This window comes from Pan troglodytes, chromosome 10 (genome assembly GCF_028858775.2).
Source record: "Pan troglodytes isolate AG18354 chromosome 10, NHGRI_mPanTro3-v2.0_pri, whole genome shotgun sequence".
Taxonomy (NCBI): domain Eukaryota; kingdom Metazoa; phylum Chordata; class Mammalia; order Primates; family Hominidae; genus Pan; species Pan troglodytes.
This window is the reverse complement of record NC_072408.2, coordinates 45,387,149-45,406,794: the sequence shown is the minus strand read 5'-3', so window position 1 is coordinate 45,406,794 and position 19,646 is coordinate 45,387,149. Positions and strand designations below refer to the sequence as shown.

Genomic DNA, 19,646 nt, shown 5'->3' with positions numbered 1-19,646 from the left:
CTTTATAGCAGTGCTCCACTCCTCAGTACCAATTTTCGTTAAGCCGTTCTCACATTGCTGTAAAGAAATACTTGAGACTGGATAATTCATAAAGAAAAGAGGTTTAATTGGCTAACAGTTCTGCAGGCTGTACAGGAAGCATGATGCAGGCATCTGCCCAGCTTCTGGGGAGGCCTTGGGAAACTTACAATCATGGCTGAAGGCAAATGGGGACCACACAGTTTATACATGGCAGAAGTAGGAGAGAAGAAACCCATTTTCAAAGAAGAAAATGTGTTCCATTATAACTTAGAATTGTTTTTAGGGTATACTAAATCTTTTAAATGCTTTTGTTACCCAGGCTAGAGTGCAAATGGCACAATCTCAGCTCACTGCAACCTCTGACTCCCGGGTTCAAGCAGTTCTCCTGCCTCAGCCTCCCGAGTAGCTGGGTCTACAGTCACCTGCCACCACGTCTGGCTAATTTTTTGTATTTTTAGTAGAGACGGAGTTTCACCATGTTGGCCAGGCTGGTCTCGAACTCCTGACCTCAGGTGAGCCACCTGCCTTGGCCTCCCAAAGTGCTGGGATTACAGGCGTGAGCCATCGTGCCTGACCAACAATTCTTTTTTTGAGACAGAGTTTCGCTCTTGTTGTCCATGTTGGAGTGCACTGGCGTGATCTCGGCTCACTGCAACCTCTGCCTCCTGGGTTCAAGTGATTCTCCTGCCTCAGTCTCCCAAGTAGCTGGAATTACAGGCGCTCGCCACCATGCCTGGCTAATTTTTGTATTATAGTAGAGACAGGGTTTCACCATGTTGGCCAGGCTGGTCTCGAACTCTTGACCTCAGGTGATACACCTGCCTTGGCCTCCCAAAGTGCTGGGATTATAGGCATGAGCCACTGCACTCAGCCCAACAATTCTTTCTTAGCATTCCATTGTAGCACTCCACATGACTTCTCAAGTGGCCCTCAACAATTTGGAATAAGAGATTAGGCCCTGCATGGTGGCTCAGTCCAGGCGTGGTGTCTCGCGCCTGTAATCCCAGCACTTTGGGAGGCCCCGGTGGGTGCATTGCCTGAGGGTAGGATTTCAAGACCATCCTGGCCAACATGGTGAAACCCCATCTCTACTAAAAATACAAAAATTAGCCGGGTATGGTGGTGGGTGCCTGTAGTCCCAGCTACTCAAGAGGCTGAGGCAGGAGAATCACTTGAACCCAGGAGGCAGAGGTTGCAATGAGCTGAGATCATGCCACTGCACTCCAGCCTGGGCGACAGAGCCAGACTCTGTCTCAAAAAAAAAAAAAAAAAAAAAAAAAAAAAGAGAGAGAGAGAGATTAGATTTGGGGTTTATTCAATATGTTGTAAATGTCATGATGGAGGACTAAACATTGGGGTAAAAGAAACAGGCATGACTTCCAGTAGGTAGGTCATGGTAGAGGAGCTCTTCTGCAGGAGGGAGATCTTAGCTGGGAATAAAATTTTGGATTTGTAAGCCTTCAGATAGTAATTGGAGTGATAAGCTCATGCAGAGTACTCTCCATAGAGTGGTGAAAGTGGTCTAATATGGAACCTTGGGGAATAAAGCAGCAGTGTTGGGTTGAAAAATGAGATTATTCAGCATGCTGTTTGAAGTATTCAAGCAAAATCTGAATGGACATGGGTAATGGACAAATGTTATCTCGGTTGTAGGCAAAGGCCTAGGCTGAAAATATTTAAAACCTACAATTCAATGATATTTTTGTAAATTTACAGAGATATACAGCCATCACCACCAAAAAGCAAAACAGGTTGTTTTAACAGTTGCTTGCATATAGGTAGTAGTTGAAGCCATGGATAGTGGACATCACTCAAGGAGAATATGAGAAGTAAAGAGTAATAACCAAATGGAAACCATCAAAATTTTAGAAATGGTCAGGGGAAAAAGAGCACATGTCTGTCAAATCTAAAAAACAAAAAAGGTATCACAGAAGCTAAGAGAAAAATGTGTTCCCAAGGAAAGGATGGTTAACACACCAAATGCTATACGTCAGGAAATGAGAGGTCGGGAAAAAGGGTCTGTCAGGTTTTGCATTGTTGAAGGCATTGGTGACACCTAAAATAATTTTAGTGGAGTGATGACAAAGTGGAGGAGATACAAGTAAGAGGTAAGAGGCTTGTCAGAGGATATATAGGGTGTTAGACAGGAGGGAAGCATGAGATTTTTCATATATGTTATATAGAGGAGGGATATTGTTTTCTCTTGAGATAAATAGATGGAGAAAGATGGTGATGGTCGGGCACAGTTGCTTAAGCCTGTAGTCCCAGCACTTAGGGAGGCCAAGGAGAGAGGATCACTTAAGCTCAAGAGTTTGAGACCAGCCTGGGCAACGTAGTGAAACCTTGTCACTACTAAAAAACAAAAAATAAAAATTTAGCCAGGTGTGGTGGCGCGCACAGCTACTCTGGAGGCAAAAAAGGCAGGAGGATTACTTGAGTCCAGGAAGTCAAGGTTGTAGTGAGCTATGATTGTGTCACTGCATTTCAGCCTTGGTGACAAACCAAGACCCTGTCTCAAAAAAAAAAAGAGTTGATAGCAAATTTAGGTAAAGTGGGTGTTTTTGTTAAGAAGGCATAGCAAATTATGAAATGAATAGTAAAGACTGGTTAGAAGGCTTAAGGAGTATGGCAAAGTTTACAAAAGAAACAGGTGAGAGAAGTGACTAAAGAAAAGTAGAATTGATAAAGACTGATGAGAGCTCAAGTAAGATGTCAAACCAAGAATTTATGTAGGGATACAGTTCTGTGCATTATAGAGGTTTTGTTTGCTTCTTTTTCTTTTCTTGCACCTTTCAGCTTCTGTGACACAGGATTAGGGAATGAGATAGCCATGTGACCTATTTTATTGTTTGTTCATTTTAGAGACCTCATCCTTCAACAGCTGAATCAAAGGCTCCAACACCAAAGTTTGACTTATTAGCCTCAAATTTTCCACCTTTACCTGGAAGTTCATCAAGAATGCCAGGTGAACTCGTTTTGGAGAATAGGATGTCTGATGTTGTTAAAGGTGTCTACAAAGAAAAGGTAAACACCCAGCATCTGAGTCTTAACTTATGAGACCATATTTAGGCTTTATTTGCAGTGTTGTTATTTAAAATTTTACTTGCACTTAGTGTACATTTCTATCATAGTTTTTATTTATGGAGTTTTCAGCATACTTAGAGTGTTTTTTTAAAGATTCATGATGAAGCTGCACAAAGGCAATAAAATGTTTCTTGGCTTTTGCATGTCTTTGTTTTTTTTTTTTTTTTAAGACATGATCTTAGCTCACTGCAACCTCTACCTCCTTGGTTCAAGTGATTCTCCTGCCTCAGCCTCCCAAGTAGCTGGGAGTACAGGCATGCGCAACCATGCCCAGCTAACTTTTGTATTTTTTTTTAGTAGAGACAGGGTTTCGCCACATTGGCCAGGCTGGTCTCCAGCTCCTGACCTCAAGCCATCTGCCCACCTTGGCCTCCCAAAGTGCTGGGATTATAGGCATGAGCCACCACGCCCAGCCTTGCATGTCTTCCTGTTAGTCAATTCAGCCTGTTAGAACTGATAACTGACTAATGCAAGCTAAATGGAAGGTATCATTTCCATTTATGTGCCTATAATTCACAAGTGATGAAATGAATTCTTTCAAACAATGGAAAGTAGATGTCTAGAGGCTGAGATACCTCATCTTATGATTATTTGGTGTGTAGACCTCTCCATATCAGAAATCCTCATGTGTCACAAGTTTTTCTCATTTTCTACCTTTATTCTAATTCAGTTTTTTTTTTTAATTATAACAGTACATGTCTATAGTATATCTAGGCTTTTAATGAAAAACCTGCAACTACTTTCAGCTCCTTAGTTTTTCTCCCAACTTTTATTCCTGTATTTCTTTATTTTTTTATTTTATTTTTTCTTTTGAGATGGAGTCTTGCTCTGTAACCTAGACTGGAATGCAGTGGTGGATCTCTGCTCACTGCAACCTCCACCTCCCGGGTTCAAGCAGTTCTCCTCCCTCAGCCTCATGAGTAGCTGGGATTATAGGCACGTGCCACCACACCCAGCTAATTTTTGTATTTTTAGTAGAGACAGGGTTTCTCCATGTTGGCCAGGCTGGTCTCAAACTCCTGACCTTGCGATCCGCCCACCTCGGCCTCCCAAAGTGCTGGAATTACAAGCGTGAGCCACTGCGCCCGGCCCTGTATTTCTAATTAACATTTTTTTTCTTTTTTTTGAGACGGAGTCTCGCTCGTAGCCCAGGCTGGAGTACATTGGTGCGATCTCTGCTCACTGCAAGCTCTGCCTCCTGGGTTCACGCCATTCTCTTGCCTCAGCCTCCCGAGTAGCTGGGACTACAGGCGCCTGCCACTACGCCCGGCTAATTTTTTTTTTGTATTTTTAGTAGAGGCAGGGTTTCACCGTGTTAGCCAGGATGGTCTCGATCTGACATCGTGATCCGCCCGTCTCGGCCTCCCAAAGTGCTGGGATTACAGGCATGAGCCACCGCGCCCTGCCTAATTAACATCTTTTATTGTAACCTCTTGGCTTTTCCATTTTCAGCAGTGTCTGTTAACTTCACTTTCTGAAGCTAAAGATTTAGCTTTCTTAAGCCAACATACTCACACTTTTCCTATCCTCCTGATATATTGTACTTCGTTATATATAAGATATCATCAATTATAAGGCATCCATTATTTTCGTATCTCTAAGAAAGTAAAAGATGTTGCTAGTTATGCTAGGACACACCATCCTTTGTAAGCCACATTTCAGTATTACATATATTTTTCAGGGCTGAGACTCAAACATAATATACTATGATTGTTTCTCCTTTTGTGTGCACTCTCGGTGTCCTACTGCATAGCTATGTTCCTGGGCCTTCTCTTTACCATCACCCTGGCAATTTTCCTTACTCTTCTTTATCGATCCCCCTTTTTTTCTCACTCTTGTTTCACTCTTCCATGTTAGGGTGGTTCATATCTTCCATGGTCATGAAGTATAAATTTCTTGCATTCTGAAAATGTTTTTCTGCTCTCAAATTGATCAGTAGTTTATTTCTGTATTGGATTCTCTATCAGAAATCATTTTCCCTTGGAATTTTGAAGGTATTATTCCACTGTTTTGTTTCTTTAAAAAAATATTGTGACACGTAGTCGTTATTTCATAAGTTCTAAGATACACTTTTTTCCCATGTTTTATCACCTTCAAAAATCAGACTAAAAATTATTTTTTAAAAAATGTAGGCCAGGTGCGGTGGCTCACACCTGTAATCCCAGCACTTTGGGAGGCCAAGTCAGGAGATCGGGACCATCCTGGCTAACATGGTGAAACTCCGTCTCTACTAAAAATACAAAAAATTAGCCAGGCATGGTGGCGGGTGCCTGTAGTTCCAGCTTCTCCGGAGGCTGAGGCAGGAGAATGGCGTGAACCCGGGAGGCGGAGCTTGCAGTGACCTGAGATTGCGCCACTGCACTCCAGCCTGGGCGACAGAGCGAGACTCTATCAAAAAAAAAAAAAAAAAAAAAAAAAAAAGTAAAGGCGGGGCACAGTGGCTTACGCCTGTAATCCCCGCACTTTGGGAGGCTGAGGAGAGTGGATCATGAGGTCAGGAGTTTGAAACCAACCTGGCCAACGTGGTGAAACCCCGTCTCTACTAAAAATAGAAAAATTAGCTGGGCATGGTGGCACGCACCTGTAGTCCCAGCTACTTGGGAGGCTGAGGCAGAAGAATCGCTTGAACCCGGGAGGTGGAAGTTGCAGTGAGCCGAGATCGTGCCATTGCACTCCAGCCTGGGCGACAAGAGCAAGACTCTGTCTCAAAAAACAGAAAAAGAAAAAAAATAAATAGCCAGGCACATTGGCTCATACCTGTAATCCCAGCACTGTGGGGGTCCAAGGTGAATGGATTGCTTGAGCCCAGGAGTTCGAGACCAACGTGGGCAACATAGAGAGGTCCCGTCTGTACATAAAGTAAAAAAAAAAAATTAGCTGGGCATGGTGACACGTATGCCTGTAGTCCTTGCTACTTGGGAAGCTGAGACAAGAGGATTGCTTCAGCCCAGGAGATCAGAGCTATGATGAGCTGTGATCACACCACTGTACTCCAGCCTGGGTGACAGAGCAACCTGTCTCAAAAAAAAAAAGACTATCTTTAATCAGAAGCTATTTTAGTTTAAGTGCAGTATTTTCATTTTCTTCTCATCTTAAGGTCTGCTTCTATCCAGTGGTTTTATTTTTATTTTTCCTTATTGGTACATAAAATAATGGTGTAGTTCAACAAATAATGGCATCTCAGATTTCAGAAGATGATACACAAACACACATATATACTTTCTTTCTTTCTTTTTTTTTTTTTGAGATGGAGTTTTGCTCTTGTTGCCCAGGCTGGAGTGCAGTGGCACGATCTCGGCTCACTGCAACCTCCATCTCCCAGGTTCAAGCGATTCTCCTGCCTCAGCCTCCCAGGTAGCTGGGATTACAGGCACTTGCCACCATGCCCAGCTAATTTTTGTGTTTTTAGTAGAGATGGGGTTTCACCATGTTAGCCAGGGTGGTCTCGAACTCCTGACCTCAGGTGAGCCACCGTGCCCGGCCATGTATGCATTTTTAAAGAATAATCATGAAGTGTACATCTCCTTATAACCCCAACACACAATTGTGGCCCATAAACATCCCTAGTATCTTAGCAGTGACATGTGTATCTCCCCACTATTTATAGTCATTCTGCCCCACTCTTCCCCTTTAGATATAAACATTATTCTGACTTTGTGATAGCAATTTTCTTGCCTCATTCTGCATTGACAGAATTCTTCTGTGAAGGGCCAGATACTAATAGTAAATATTTTAGGCTTTGTGGGCCATGTATTGTCACATATTCTTTGTTTTACAACCCTTTAATAACTTAAAAACCAAACCAGGCATGGTGGGTCATGCCTGTAATCCCAGCACTTCGGGAGGCTGAGGTGGGAGGATCACTTGAGGCCAAGAGTTTGAGACCAGCCTAGTCAACATAGCAAGACCCCCATCTCTAAAAAAATAATAATTTAAAAATAATAATTATAATTTACAAACCATTCTTAGCTTGTAAGCCATACCAAAACAAGTTGAAGGCTGGATTTGGCCTTGCGGGTCTTAGTTTACCAACCCTTGCGCTAGGTGATAAAACGGGGTGCCTGTTTTTGGAAAGGTTATAAATGGAATTGTACAGTATGTATTCTTTTACTTCTTTCATTCTGTATGGTTTGAGATTGATCACTGTTAATACAGATGATTGTTGTTCATTTTGAACTATTATGTGATGTGATATTCTATTGTAGGAAGTAAAATATTTATTCATTGTACTGTTAATGGACATTTTGCCATTATAAATCTTCATGTGAGCAAGAACTTTTCTAGGATTTATACATCAGCTTGTGTTCTTTTAAAGTTTTAAAGTCTTTCTAGTGTTTTTTGAGATGGAGTGTCGCTCTGTCGCGCAGGCTGGAGTGCAGCGGCATGGTTTTGGCTTATTGCAACCTCCACTGCCAGGGTTCAAGCGATTCTTGTGCCTCAGCCTCCTGAATGGTGAATACAGGCGCGTGGCACCATGCCCGGCTAATTTTTGTATTTTCAGTAGAGACAGGGTTTTGCCTTGTTGGCCAGGCTGGTCTCTCAAACTCCTGACCTCAGTTGATCCACCCACTTCGGCCTCCCAAAGTGCTAGGTTGACAGGTGTGAGCCACTGCGCCTGGTCAGTGTTTCAAGTTTTGAAGAAACAGACTCATATTTTTTTTTACACATTCTGTGCACTAATCCTTTGTCAGTTACACGTAGTAGAAATAATCTTTCACTTCTGTGGTTTCTTTTCCGTCTTTAGTGCCTATAGGTTGAAACAAGTTCTTAATTTTAATCTGGTCCTATTAGTGTTTTCTTTATAGTTTGCTGTTTTTATTTCATGCTTAGGAAATGATCTAGCTTCCAGATCATGTTCTTATTTATATTTTCTACCAAGTTTTTCTGAATGTTACTTTCTAAACCTGTTGAAATTTTTATTTTATCCGTCGGTTTTAATTTCTAGGGCTCTTTTCTAAATTCTATGCCAGCAGTATTAAATACACATAACAGCGTTTACCATCTTAACCATTTTAAGTGTGTACAGTTTTGTAGTATTAAGTACCTTTACATGGTTGTGCACCTAAGCTCCAGAACTTACGATCTTTCAAGACTAAAACTCTATATCTATTAAACCATTCCCTGTTCCTCCCTTCTCTTATCCTTCAGCAGCCACTATTCTACTTTCTGTCTCTGAATTGACTACTCTTAGTAATTCATATAAGTAGAATCATACAGTATTTGTCTTTCTATGACTGGTTTATTTTACTTAACATCCTCAGCTTTCATTCATGTTGAGCGTGAGTCAAGATTTCATTAATTTTTTTTTAATGTAGCCTACAAACTTTTTTTTTTTGAGACACGGTCTTGCTCTGTTCCCAGGAGGGAGTGCCGTGGTACTATCATGGTTCACTGCAGCAGCTTCAACCTCCCAGACTCACGTGATCCTCTCAAGTAGTAGGGACAACAGATGGACACCCCCCAACCTAGCTAAATATTTTACTTTATTTTGTAGAGACTGGATCTTGCTATGTTGTCCAAGGCTGGTCTTGAACTCCTGGGCTCAAGCAGTCCTCCCGCCTCAGCCTCCCAAAGTGCTGAATTACAGTCATGAGCCCCTGCATCCATCCCTATGTTTAACTTTTTTTTTTTTTTTTTTTTTTGGGGGACGGAGTCTCGCACTGTAGCCCAGGCTGGAGTGCAGTGGTGCAATCTTGGCTCACTGCAACCTCCGCCTCCCAGGTCCTGGTTCAAGCAATTCTGCCTCAGCCTCCCAAGTAGCTGAGATTACAGGCATGCACCACCGTGCCCAGCTAATTTTTGTATTTTTAGTAGAGATGGGATTTCACCATGTTGGCCAGGCGGTCTTGAACTCTGACCTTGTGATCCACCCGCCTCAGCCTCCGAAAGTGCTGGGATTACAGGTGTGAGCCACTGCGCCCAGCCTATTTAACTTTTTAAGGAACTGCTACATTGCTTTCTAAAGCAGTGCATCATTTTACATTGCCACCCTCTATGTTTGAGTTTTAATGTCTCCATATCATCACCAACATTTGTTAATGTTTGTCTTTTTTTTAATTATAACCATCCTTGTGGGTATGAAGTGATTTTTCACTGTGGTTTAGCTTTGCATTTTATGATGACTAATGATGTTGACCATCTTCTCTTGTGCTTATTAGACATGTATATCTTCTTTGGAAAAAGGTCTAAGTGTAATTTTGAAAAATCTTTTTACTTTAAGGATAATGAAGAGTTGACAATTAGTTGCCCAGTGCCTGCAGATGAGCAGACAGAATGCACTTCTGCCCAGCAACTCAATATGAGTACCAGTTCTCCATGTGCTGCTGAGCTTACTGCATTAAGGTACAAGTTATAGTATAGAAGATCTTCAACATTAAATTACTTTTTCTGGCCGGGTGTGGTGGCTCTCACCTGTAATCCCAGCACTTTGGGAGGCCGAGGCAGGTGAATCACCTGAGGTCGGGAGTTCAAGACCAGTCTGGCCAACATGGTAAAACCCCGTCTCTACTAAAAATACAAAAATTAGCTGGGCGTGTTGGCAGGTGCCTTTAATCCCAGCTAATCAGGAGGCTAAGGCAGGAAAATTGCTTGAACCGGGGAACCGGTGGGGGGGGGGGGGGGGGGGAGGCGGGGCGGGCAGAGGTTGCAGTGAGCCAAGAGCATGCCACTACACTCCAGCCTGGGTGACAGAGTGAGACTCCGTCTCAAAAAAAAAAAAATTACGTTTTCTTCTGATTAGTTGCTCAACTGTTCCTATATGCTATTCTGAGTCTAATTGCAAGCTCTTTTTTCCTTAGCACAACTCAGCAAGAAAAGGATCTAATACAAGATTCCTCTGTTCAGAAGGATGGTCTCAATCAGACAACTATACCAGTTTCTCCTCCAAGTACTACAAAGCCATCGAGGGCAAGTACTGCTTCACCATGTAATAATAACATAAATGCAGCTACAGCTGTGGCTCTACAGGTAACTTGAAGATTTTAGTTTATGTTTAAAAAAAATACAATAGATTAGATTTTTTTCTTTTTTTCACATAACACTTTGTTAGAACAGAGTCATTTGGAAGTAGCCCAAGTTGGGGCTGACTATCAGAAAGAAGCTTAAGGAGTGTTAAGGTCACTGCAAAGAGATGGAAAGTTTTAGGCTTTTTTTTGTTTTGTTTTGGAGACTGAGTCTTCACTCTGTCGCCCAGGCTGGAGTGCAGTGGCACGATCTCGCTTCACTGCAAGCTCCGCCTCCCGGGTTCACGCCATTCTCCTGCCTCAGCCTCCCAAGTAGCTGGGACTACAGGTGCCCACGACTATGCCTGGCTAATTTTTTGTATTTTTAGTAGAGACGGGGTTTCACCGTGTTAGCCAGGATGGTCTCAATCTCCTGACCTCGTGATCCACCCGCCTCGGCCTCCCAAAGTGCTGGGATTACATGCGTGAGCCACCGCGCCTGGCCCATTCTGTTTCTTTTGATTGCTTTTTTTCTGTTCATATGGTTAAGTGAAGCTTCTTCCTTACCCACGTTAGGATGAATTTATCATTTTGGGGCTAACATAAAGAGGCCTTGTGCCTCTTGATATTCTTTTGGTTGTATATGTGATACTTAACAAGTCTATAAGTGGCCATTGAGAGGCCACTCCCACTTATCAAGTTCCAGAATTGGTTTATAGTTATATAATTGGGAAAATACAGAAAAGCAGAACAAAACACAAAATTTACCTATAATCCCTAGCATTTTAGTACAGCACTTTTAAAAATAGATTTAGAAGACTATCTTCTCATTCAATGATAGTAATAATACTAAAATAATAGCTACCATTTGAATGCTTACTATATATTATTAGGACTAGTGCTGAAGACTTTACATGTTTTATTCTGTTCTCACAATACCGCCTTTTTCAGTTGAGGTAATTAAGACTTTTAATGAGTCTTTTTATACCATTGGTTTCTAACTGCTCTGCTGGGATTCTTTTGTCATCTTTCTTGGGGTTCTTTGTAGCAAGGAAACAGGAGCAGAAAGAACCATTTTATTTCATCATATGGCTACACCATTATTCATCTAATCTGTCCTTTGTTAGGCATTTAGGTCGCTCCCATCATTATAAACAACGCTGACATGAACATCCTTCAGTTAAATTCCTTACGTGAAATTATTGTATAATAAATAAAGATTGTACCAGTGTACTCTAAGCAGTATATATGAGAGTGCTTGTTGCCCTTTTCTGGAAGATAATCTCTGGTTTTCTTATGGTTAACACAATCATTTTTGTACTTTATAATTTAAAGAATGTGTACCATAAATGTTTTTTTTTTATCATCACTTCAAAGGAACCCCGAAAGTTAAGTTATGCTGAAGTGTGCCAGAAGCCCCCTAAAGAGCCATCTTCAGTTCTTGTGCAGCCACTACGGGAACTTCGCTCCAATGTGGTGTCTCCCACCAAAAATGAAGACAATGGAGCTCCTGAGAACTCCGTTGAGAAACCACATGAGAAGCCAGAAGCAAGGGCTAGTAAGGATTATTCTGGCTTCCGAGGCAATACAATCCCCAGGGGAGCAGCAGGAAAAATCAGGGAACAGAGACGCCAGTTTAGCCATAGGGCTATACCTCAGGGAGTGACTCGACGTAATGGCAAAGAGCAATATGTGCCACCCAGATCACCAAAGTAAAAAACAACAAAACTATTCAAAAACTTCACTCTCTTCCCATTAAACTTGAACCTGTGGCTATATTGAACTGTTTTGGAGGGGAGGGGGTAGCCAGGAAGGAAACAAGAGAAAGTACGTCCATTTCATTATGGATTTTGGAGTTGTGAGTGATAGGATCCCAAAATTCATCTCTAATGTGGTTTTTAAATGCTGGGGGATTCCAATCAATATATATATATACACACACATATATAAAAAGTATAATTTTTCTATTTTTGTTTTTGGTTTTAATTTGCAGAGATTTGCTGCCAGGAATCAATTTTGAGGGTTCAGATTTAGCTTGGAAGAAAAAAAAGAAACATACATCCTTCAGTATAGGAGATGAGGGAATGACAGAAAATATTTTTTGAAGAAGCATTTCTGTAAAATTAGAAATTACTTTTTTAAATCTATTTAAAGTTTGGCTTGAAGAATGCCATCTCTGACTATATGGCCTTGTATTGCAAAGCAGATCAGTGGCTGGGATGCCTGTTGTGGGTGTGAGTGTGTACAAGAGCGATTGAAGCCAAATCTGTTGTCATGTTAGTAAATGATTTGAAAACTGAATGTAATACTTGAGTAGATTTTTTTTTCTAGTTTGAAATTTAGTCTGTCTTTTTGACCTTACTAATATTTCATTTAACAAGTTGTAAAACTCTGATTGTACTTAGAGATGTGACTACCAATCAGTTTGATACTCAAGGAAAGGGGGTTATTCAAGAAATTGAAAATTTCATCTTGGACCTCAGTGCATAGGTCAAATGGATTTCAGAGGTTTAAACTTCCCTGTGATTCCCCCCGAATACCCCCAAAATGAGAAACAAAATTTTTTTTCTTATTCCATTTGTTACTCTCTGTTCTTTGACTGCCCACCCACAGAAAAGCAAAATAACCAACTACCTACTCAATTGTGTGTTTGTAATTGCTTTGACCAGTCTAGTCAAATCATATAAATTGTTCTAAATTTCAGAATTGAACATTGAAGTATTAACTCTTCTGTTCACACGTTTAGAATTTTAGCTCCCAAGATGGTAGGGCAGACTGACCGTACAGTAATTTCTTTGTCGTTAGTGTTAAAGATTAAGCATAGTAACTGACTCTTAAGTGTTAAATAATGTAGAAGTAAAAAAAAATTTTTTTAAAGGCTTAATTTGGGAGGGGGGACTTATTTCTGTTTACAGTGTATTACCTTCCTTCCCTCCTCTTCTCCCCCCACACCCAAAAAAATACAGTTTGGAATTCACTGAAACAGTACCAGCAAGTCATGAGATTTTTTAGTAAAGATGAGAAAGATGGTTGAAGAAAATTAGTGCATAATTTCTCAGTGAATAAAGTTGTAGCTCTCATATACTAAATAGACAAGTTTACATGCTGTTATTTAGAAAATGGCTAAAATATTAAAAACCGTGTTGTGTTAATCTGTTTTAAGTCATACCATGTTCAGAGTTCTATGTAAGGTGGGTTTTATTTTTCTTTTAAGGGATAGTTTGTAATAGTAAGAACTGTCCCATATGTTAGTAAATTACATATGTACAAATTGAAACTGTAAATTGTGAACACTGGAAAGCACCATTGTGACATAGAGTAAACATCTTAGTAATATATTAAAGTGAATGTAAATGGTTAAAATTACATTACTGTGAAATTCATCTTCCAACTCTAAGTTAAGCTTTGGAGATACATGTTAGTGGTTAACTGTTAAGAGCTTTGAAAACACTGCACATATCCGTACAAGCCAGAATTACTATTTCTTTGACTTATTATTAGCTTGGCAGTTGCTTTTGATTTGATTGTTTTATGACATGGTATACTATATTTACTCAGTTTGAAACTATTCATTTCTACACACTATTTTTAAAAATTGCCTACTAGGTGAAACATAACAATAAAACTACCTGTGCTGAAATTTGGGGGAAGTTTAGGTCCTTTAAAAAAACATATTAATCATTGACTACATCTATGATAAAAGTGCTTATTTTGGTTTACTAAGATAATGCAGTTGGTGGAAATGATAAACGTTTTAAGTGTTAACATCCTTTGAATGCGTTGGATTTCAGAGAATAAACATTTTGTAAAAATCACTTGGTAAGGATTATAAACTTAATTACTGCACTTAAAATGAAACATTACTTTTTTTAAACAATGTGTCACAAATGTAGGTCTGTATTACTTGTATGCTTGTGTGACTTACTGTTAGTCCAGCGTCTAAAAATTTAAAGGTTGTAATTGAAATACAAGAAAAGAGCCTTCTTTTAGAAGAAAGCAAGTATATTTTTGCTTTTACTTCAAATGTTTTTGAAAGTAGAAATTTAATTTGTAGATACAACCTTTAAAAATTTTCTCATTAAGACAATGTTTTTAATTTAATTTGCCTCATTACATCTAATAGTTCCCATTTGATGGCATGTATAGGGAAGAGTGAGAGTGTGTGTGTATGTGTGTGTAATATTTATATATATTCACAGTATGTATTTAGCATTTATTTTATTACAGCAGATTTAAAGTTTGTATCTAAATAATGCCTATGAGTTGTGTGAAGCTCTTGGCTTTTTTCCAACGTTACTTTGTAACTAATGAGGGTGGATGTTCGTTGTAGTTTATTTATTTGGTTCTTTAGATGGAGGAATTTAAAAAATCAAATTTTTCTCTTCACCTTTATGACTTGACATTTCCTTGATCTGTTGGAGGCTAAAAGTAGGTATAAATGATATTGAATGTTGGGTATAGTGATACTCTGCCATAGTTCTTACTGCATGAAGAGAACAAGAGTCACACAAGTTCACCACTTTGCACTTCATAGAGAAGGTACATAGAGACATTGCAAAACCTGTCTCCATTTGCTATCCTGATAATTAAGGTTTTCATAATACCTAGGGCCTGCCTCTGAGTAATTTTAATTTTGCCAAATACACTGACATTTAAAATAGTGATCCATCTAAATTTTTTTCAGCTGGGTTTTGAGGAATATAAGAGCTTTCAATGATAAAGGTTTGTTGTAGTTGTCTTATGTGCTGAATTTGCAGTTGATCAGATGCTGTGCAGAATTCTGATTTATTTTTGTTTCCTAAAATTAAGATAGCTTGAATATTATTTCACATTCCTTTTTCTTTTTTAAATAAACAGGTTTGCTTTGGAAAGGCTTAATGATGGAATGTTAGCATCTTCACTAGGGTAAAGAAGAACAAAAAGAATGTTGCTGGAACATAAAATAGCATTTAAAAGTTAATGAACACTTCTCTAGTTTTCTTAGTTATGGCCTTAATAATTAGTCTCTTGGCTTAAATGTCCACTGGTTTTACTTTGACACAGTTGAACAACACTGGGGTTAAGTCTCTGGTATTTAGGCTGGCAATATATATATTAACCATATTTTAAAAGTACCAATTTTGTTTTTACAGAAAAGATAAAACTCAAAAGAGAACAGTGTATTCCTTTTGAGGGGCTTTTATAAATTATTAACTATAATATATGATGGATTTTTTCCTAATTTTTTATATTTCCTTACAATTTTGGTGGCCATTAATTTAACTTTAGGCTTTTGGGCATATGCTAGTCTGAGCTTCCGAAAAGATACATATATGTTTCACTTTTCATTAGCTGAATGAGGATATTTTAAGAAGTTGAAAGAGAATTTATTTTCAAGTTGTGAGTAAATCCTCCTTTGAAATTCACCTGATTGTTAGATAACTTAAAGTTTATTTTTAAAAGCTGACAACTTTTTATGAATCTTCGAGTTGACAGTTCCTAAAAGCGTAACTCAGATATTAATGGGCTGTGTATTAAATGGTTTTATTTTCAGTTTTGCAGCACAGAACACTGTTGAAATATCCGTATCAACTTGATTTTTTTAACCTAATTCAGGTGTCCTTTGACATCTCTTAAATGTTGGGGGTGGGGGTCAGAGCCAGTTATCCGGCTTCTGTTTTGTCGATTGCTTAGATTTGTTCCTGTTGTCAAAACTGTTACCCCCAAAATTGGTGTGACACATGCTCATGCATAAAATGTTAAAATGAGTACATCCTTGTATTTGTATTTGTTTTCAACATCGCCAAGGTGCTATGGGAAATTAACAAAATTAGAAAAAAAATAAAATTATTAAAAAGCAGGACTGGTTTCCTTTTCTCTAGGTGGTGTATGTCTAATGACTACTTCTGTCTACCTTTCAGTATTATATGTTGCCCTCGCTAATTCTATTATTATTATTGTCTAAGCTGTTTTTTGGATGATGAGGGCAGTGGGAAGTAATGGTGTTTCACGTAAAACAAGGGCAGAGAGACAACATACAGCTTTATGATCCTGGGGTTTTCTTTTAATTATTTTAGTATCAGAAGCAGTTATTAAAGGGTGAAAAATGGCTGGGCGCGGTAGCTCACGCCTGTAATCCCAACACTTTGGGAGGCCAAGGCGGGCGGATCACCTGGGGCCAGGAGTTCAAGCCCACCCTGGCCAACATGGTGAAACCCCATCTCTACTAAAAATACAAAAATTAGCCAGGCATGGTGGTGGGCACCTGTAATCCCAGCTACTTGGGAAGCTGAGGCAGGAGAATCGCTTGAACCTGGAAGGTGGACATGGCAGTGAGCCAGGATCGCGCCATTGCACTCTGTCCTGGGTGACTGACTAATGAAACTCCGTCTCAAAATAAATAACGGGGAGAAAAGACTGCAGTGGCCCTGTAATCCCAGGGTGCACTTCAGGGGGCTGAGGTGCAAGGATCACTAGAGACTATGAGTTCAAGCCCAGCCTGGGCAATGTAACAACCTAGAGGGTGAGGCAGGAGGATTGCCCGAGCCCAGGAGTTCAAGGCTGCTGTGAGTTATGATTGTGTCAGTGCACTGAAGCCTAGGCAAAAGAGCAAGACCCCATGAAAAAAAAAAAATAGTGGTTGGGGGACAGGAATCATGGTAATGTGTAGCTTAAAGAGTACCTTCATGGAACGATTGTGGCTTGATTTGAGTATGTGCATATCAAGCCCAGCTAGAGTATTTGGGGCTTTTCAGAGGGAAAATTGACTAGGGAATTTAAATGAGGGGTTTTTTTGTTGGTTTGTTTTGTGTTTTTTGTTTGTTTGTTTGAGACCGAGTTGCTCTTGTTGCCCAGGCTGGAGTGCTATGGCGCGATCTCGGCTCAGTGCAACCTCAGCCTCCCTGCCCGAGTTTTGACTTTTTTTAAATGCTTCATTTCAAAGCAAAAATGGAAAAGCTGAGTCAATCTCTGGCTTTTTAACAGGTATCTGTAAATTATTGTGACACCTTAAAAATAATGGAGTGGCCGGGCGCAGTGGCTCACGCCTCTAATCCCAGCACTTTGGGAAGCTGAGACAGGCAGATCAACTGAGGTCAGGAGTTTGAGACCAGCCTGACCAACATGGTGAAATCCCATCTCTACTAAAAATACAAAAATTAGCCCGGCGTGGTGGCTCATGTCTGTAATCCCAGCTACTCTGGAGTCTCAGGCATGGGAATCGCCAGGAGGCGGAGGTTGTAGTGAGCAGAGATCGTGCCACTGCACTCCAGCCTGGGCGACAGTGACTGTCTCAAAAAAAAAAAAAAAAATGGAGTGGTGTTTCATGGCTATTATGCCACAGTTTATTCTTGAATTGTCTTAAGTGAATTTTTTTTAATGGTGGAAATTTTTTGTGGGTTTTTTTGAGATAGAGTCACTCTCTCCCAGTCTGGAGTGCATAGGTGGGATCTCAGCTTGCTGCAACCTCCGCCTCCCAGGTTCAAGCGATTCTCTTGCCTCAGCCTCCCAGCTACCTGGGATTACAGGCACACGCAACCACACCCAGCTAATTTTTGTCTTTTTAGTAGAGATGGGGTTTCGCCATGTTGTCCAGGCTGGTCTCGAACTCCTGCCCTCAAGTGATTCGCCCACCTCGGCCTCCCAAAGTGCTGGGATTACAGGCGTGAGCCACTACGCCTGGCCAGTGGTAGAACTCTTAAGTCAATAAATGTGGCCTAATTTCAAATTATATTCTCAGAAATATTTACTATTCTGCCAAGTTATGTAATTTGGATATGTATGTAGATACACCTTAAGGTAACAGATTTAATTATGAGCATTCACTTTAATAATTAGCTCTTTAGCTAAGCCTTTAATTTGCAAATGAACAATTATTTATCTTAACGAAGATGGCTAATGTCAGTGAGCAAAGTGGTGCTGGTAATGACAGGTTTATGAGGGTTAAGTTCTAACAAAGCCTTAGGGGGCTTATATCAGTGTTTTAGTATGTTTATTTGGCCAAGATATGAGGGGTGCATAACTTAAATTTTATATAAAGAGCACAGTACTCTTTATAGTGGACCCAAAACCAAATTGGTAAACTCAGGTAGGCTCTCGTGTTGTATTTAAAATGAGTGATTTTGCAAAGAGTTTCATTACAGATACCTTATATTTAACTACACTTCTTGTTAGAAAATATTAATCTAAATATTATGCCTTCAAGTTTTAATTATATACCTGAAAGTTTTTTATTTTCTTTTTTTGTTGTTCATTCACCATCATACTCTGATATACCTGGAAGTTTTTAAATGAAAAGTTCTTAACAGTTACTAGTAAAGAATTATGAATTTTCTTAAAACCATAGTGTCTTTAGTTTGTATGAGAATTTTAAGGAATTGGAATGTTTTCACTTTTTTAATATTGTTTCCAAATAAGCACCCCAGTTTCTTAACTTTTTGTTTAAGAGAAGGTCTCACTCTGTCACCCAGGCTGGATTGCAGTGGCACAGTCATGGCTCACTATTCCCTCAAACTCCTGGGTTCGAGCAATCCTCCCACTCCAGCCTCCCCGGTAGCTGGAGCACATGCCACCATGCCCGGCTAGTTTTAAATTTTTTTGATTTAGTTTTTTACTTATTTTGAGACGGTCTTGCTCTGTTGCACAGGCTGGAGTACAGTGACACAGTCATGACTCATTGCAGCCTCGACCTCCTGGATTCAAGTAATTCTCCCACCTCAGCCTCTCAAGTAGCTGGGACTACAGGTGTGCATCACCACACCAGCTGACATTTATTTATTTATTTATTCACTTATTTGTTGTTGTTGCTTGTTTGTAGAAATTGTCTCACTGTGTTGCCCAGGCTGGTCTCAAACTCCTGGGCTCAAGCGATCCTACTGCCTTGGCTTCCGAGGTGCTGGTATTAGAGGTTGAGCCACTGCACCTGGCCCTAGTTTAGCTTTTAAAATGCATTTTTAAGGCAGCTGTTCTGCAGGTCTTTGATTAAGTTCTAATTCTGCTATTTTGCATTCTAAATTATGCCTAAAATAACTATCGTCTTTTCAAAACTGAGGTTATTGACAGCATTGGAGCTAATCATGATGGAGTGTTCATTTAATTAGTATTTATTGTATGCTATGTTCCAGACGGTGCTAGGCAGCAAAAATAGATAGGATTCCTGCCCTTATGGTGCTTAGCATGAAAAAGTCATAAATAATTGCCAAGTTTAGAACAATAGTAAATATGACAGATGCAGTCTGACAGTCTATGAGATTGGAGTAGAGGATGGTGCAAGAACGAATGCTTGGAGAAACTGAGGACATACATCTGAAAGAGTAGGAGTCAATTATATGAGCAGGTAGAGGGTGCCCTTAGATGTGAGGGAACAATCTATATTACTTTATGGAAGAATTATAAGCCCCACAGCTACAGCAAGGGGAATATTGTTCCATCTTCTAAGATAAGGCTGTAGAAGTAGGTAAGAGCCAAACTACTGGGATCTGAAGTGTGCATTGTGGTATTGATACAGGGTGTCATTCTGTCACCCAGGCTGGAATGCAGTGGCGCCACCACAGCTCACTGCAGCCTCTACCTCCCGGACTCAGGCAATCCTCCTGTCTTAGCCTCCTGAGTAGCTGGGATCAC

At 40.0% G+C, this 19,646-nt stretch overlaps 1 protein-coding gene across 50 annotated transcripts in view; it reads left to right on the top strand.

The window, feature by feature from the left end:
- Nucleotides 1-15,885, top strand: part of LARP4 (La ribonucleoprotein 4) — a 79,045-nt gene extending 63,160 nt beyond the window's left edge. For 40 of the 50 annotated variants that reach the window (XM_009425413.5, XM_063785653.1, XM_009425415.5 and 37 more), the window contains 4 exons: nucleotides 2,884-3,045; nucleotides 9,326-9,447; nucleotides 9,903-10,071; nucleotides 11,424-15,885. In XM_009425413.5, coding sequence (XP_009423688.1) covers nucleotides 2,884-3,045; nucleotides 9,326-9,447; nucleotides 9,903-10,071; nucleotides 11,424-11,762 — 792 coding nt within the window. In that variant the 3' untranslated portion in view covers nucleotides 11,763-15,885. The remainder of the gene's footprint in view (nucleotides 1-2,883; nucleotides 3,046-9,325; nucleotides 9,448-9,902; nucleotides 10,072-11,423) is intronic. The other 10 variants (XM_063785657.1, XM_063785656.1, XM_063785658.1 and 7 more) reach the window with 2 other exon arrangements.
- The last annotated feature ends 3,761 nt before the right edge of the window (nucleotides 15,886-19,646 follow it).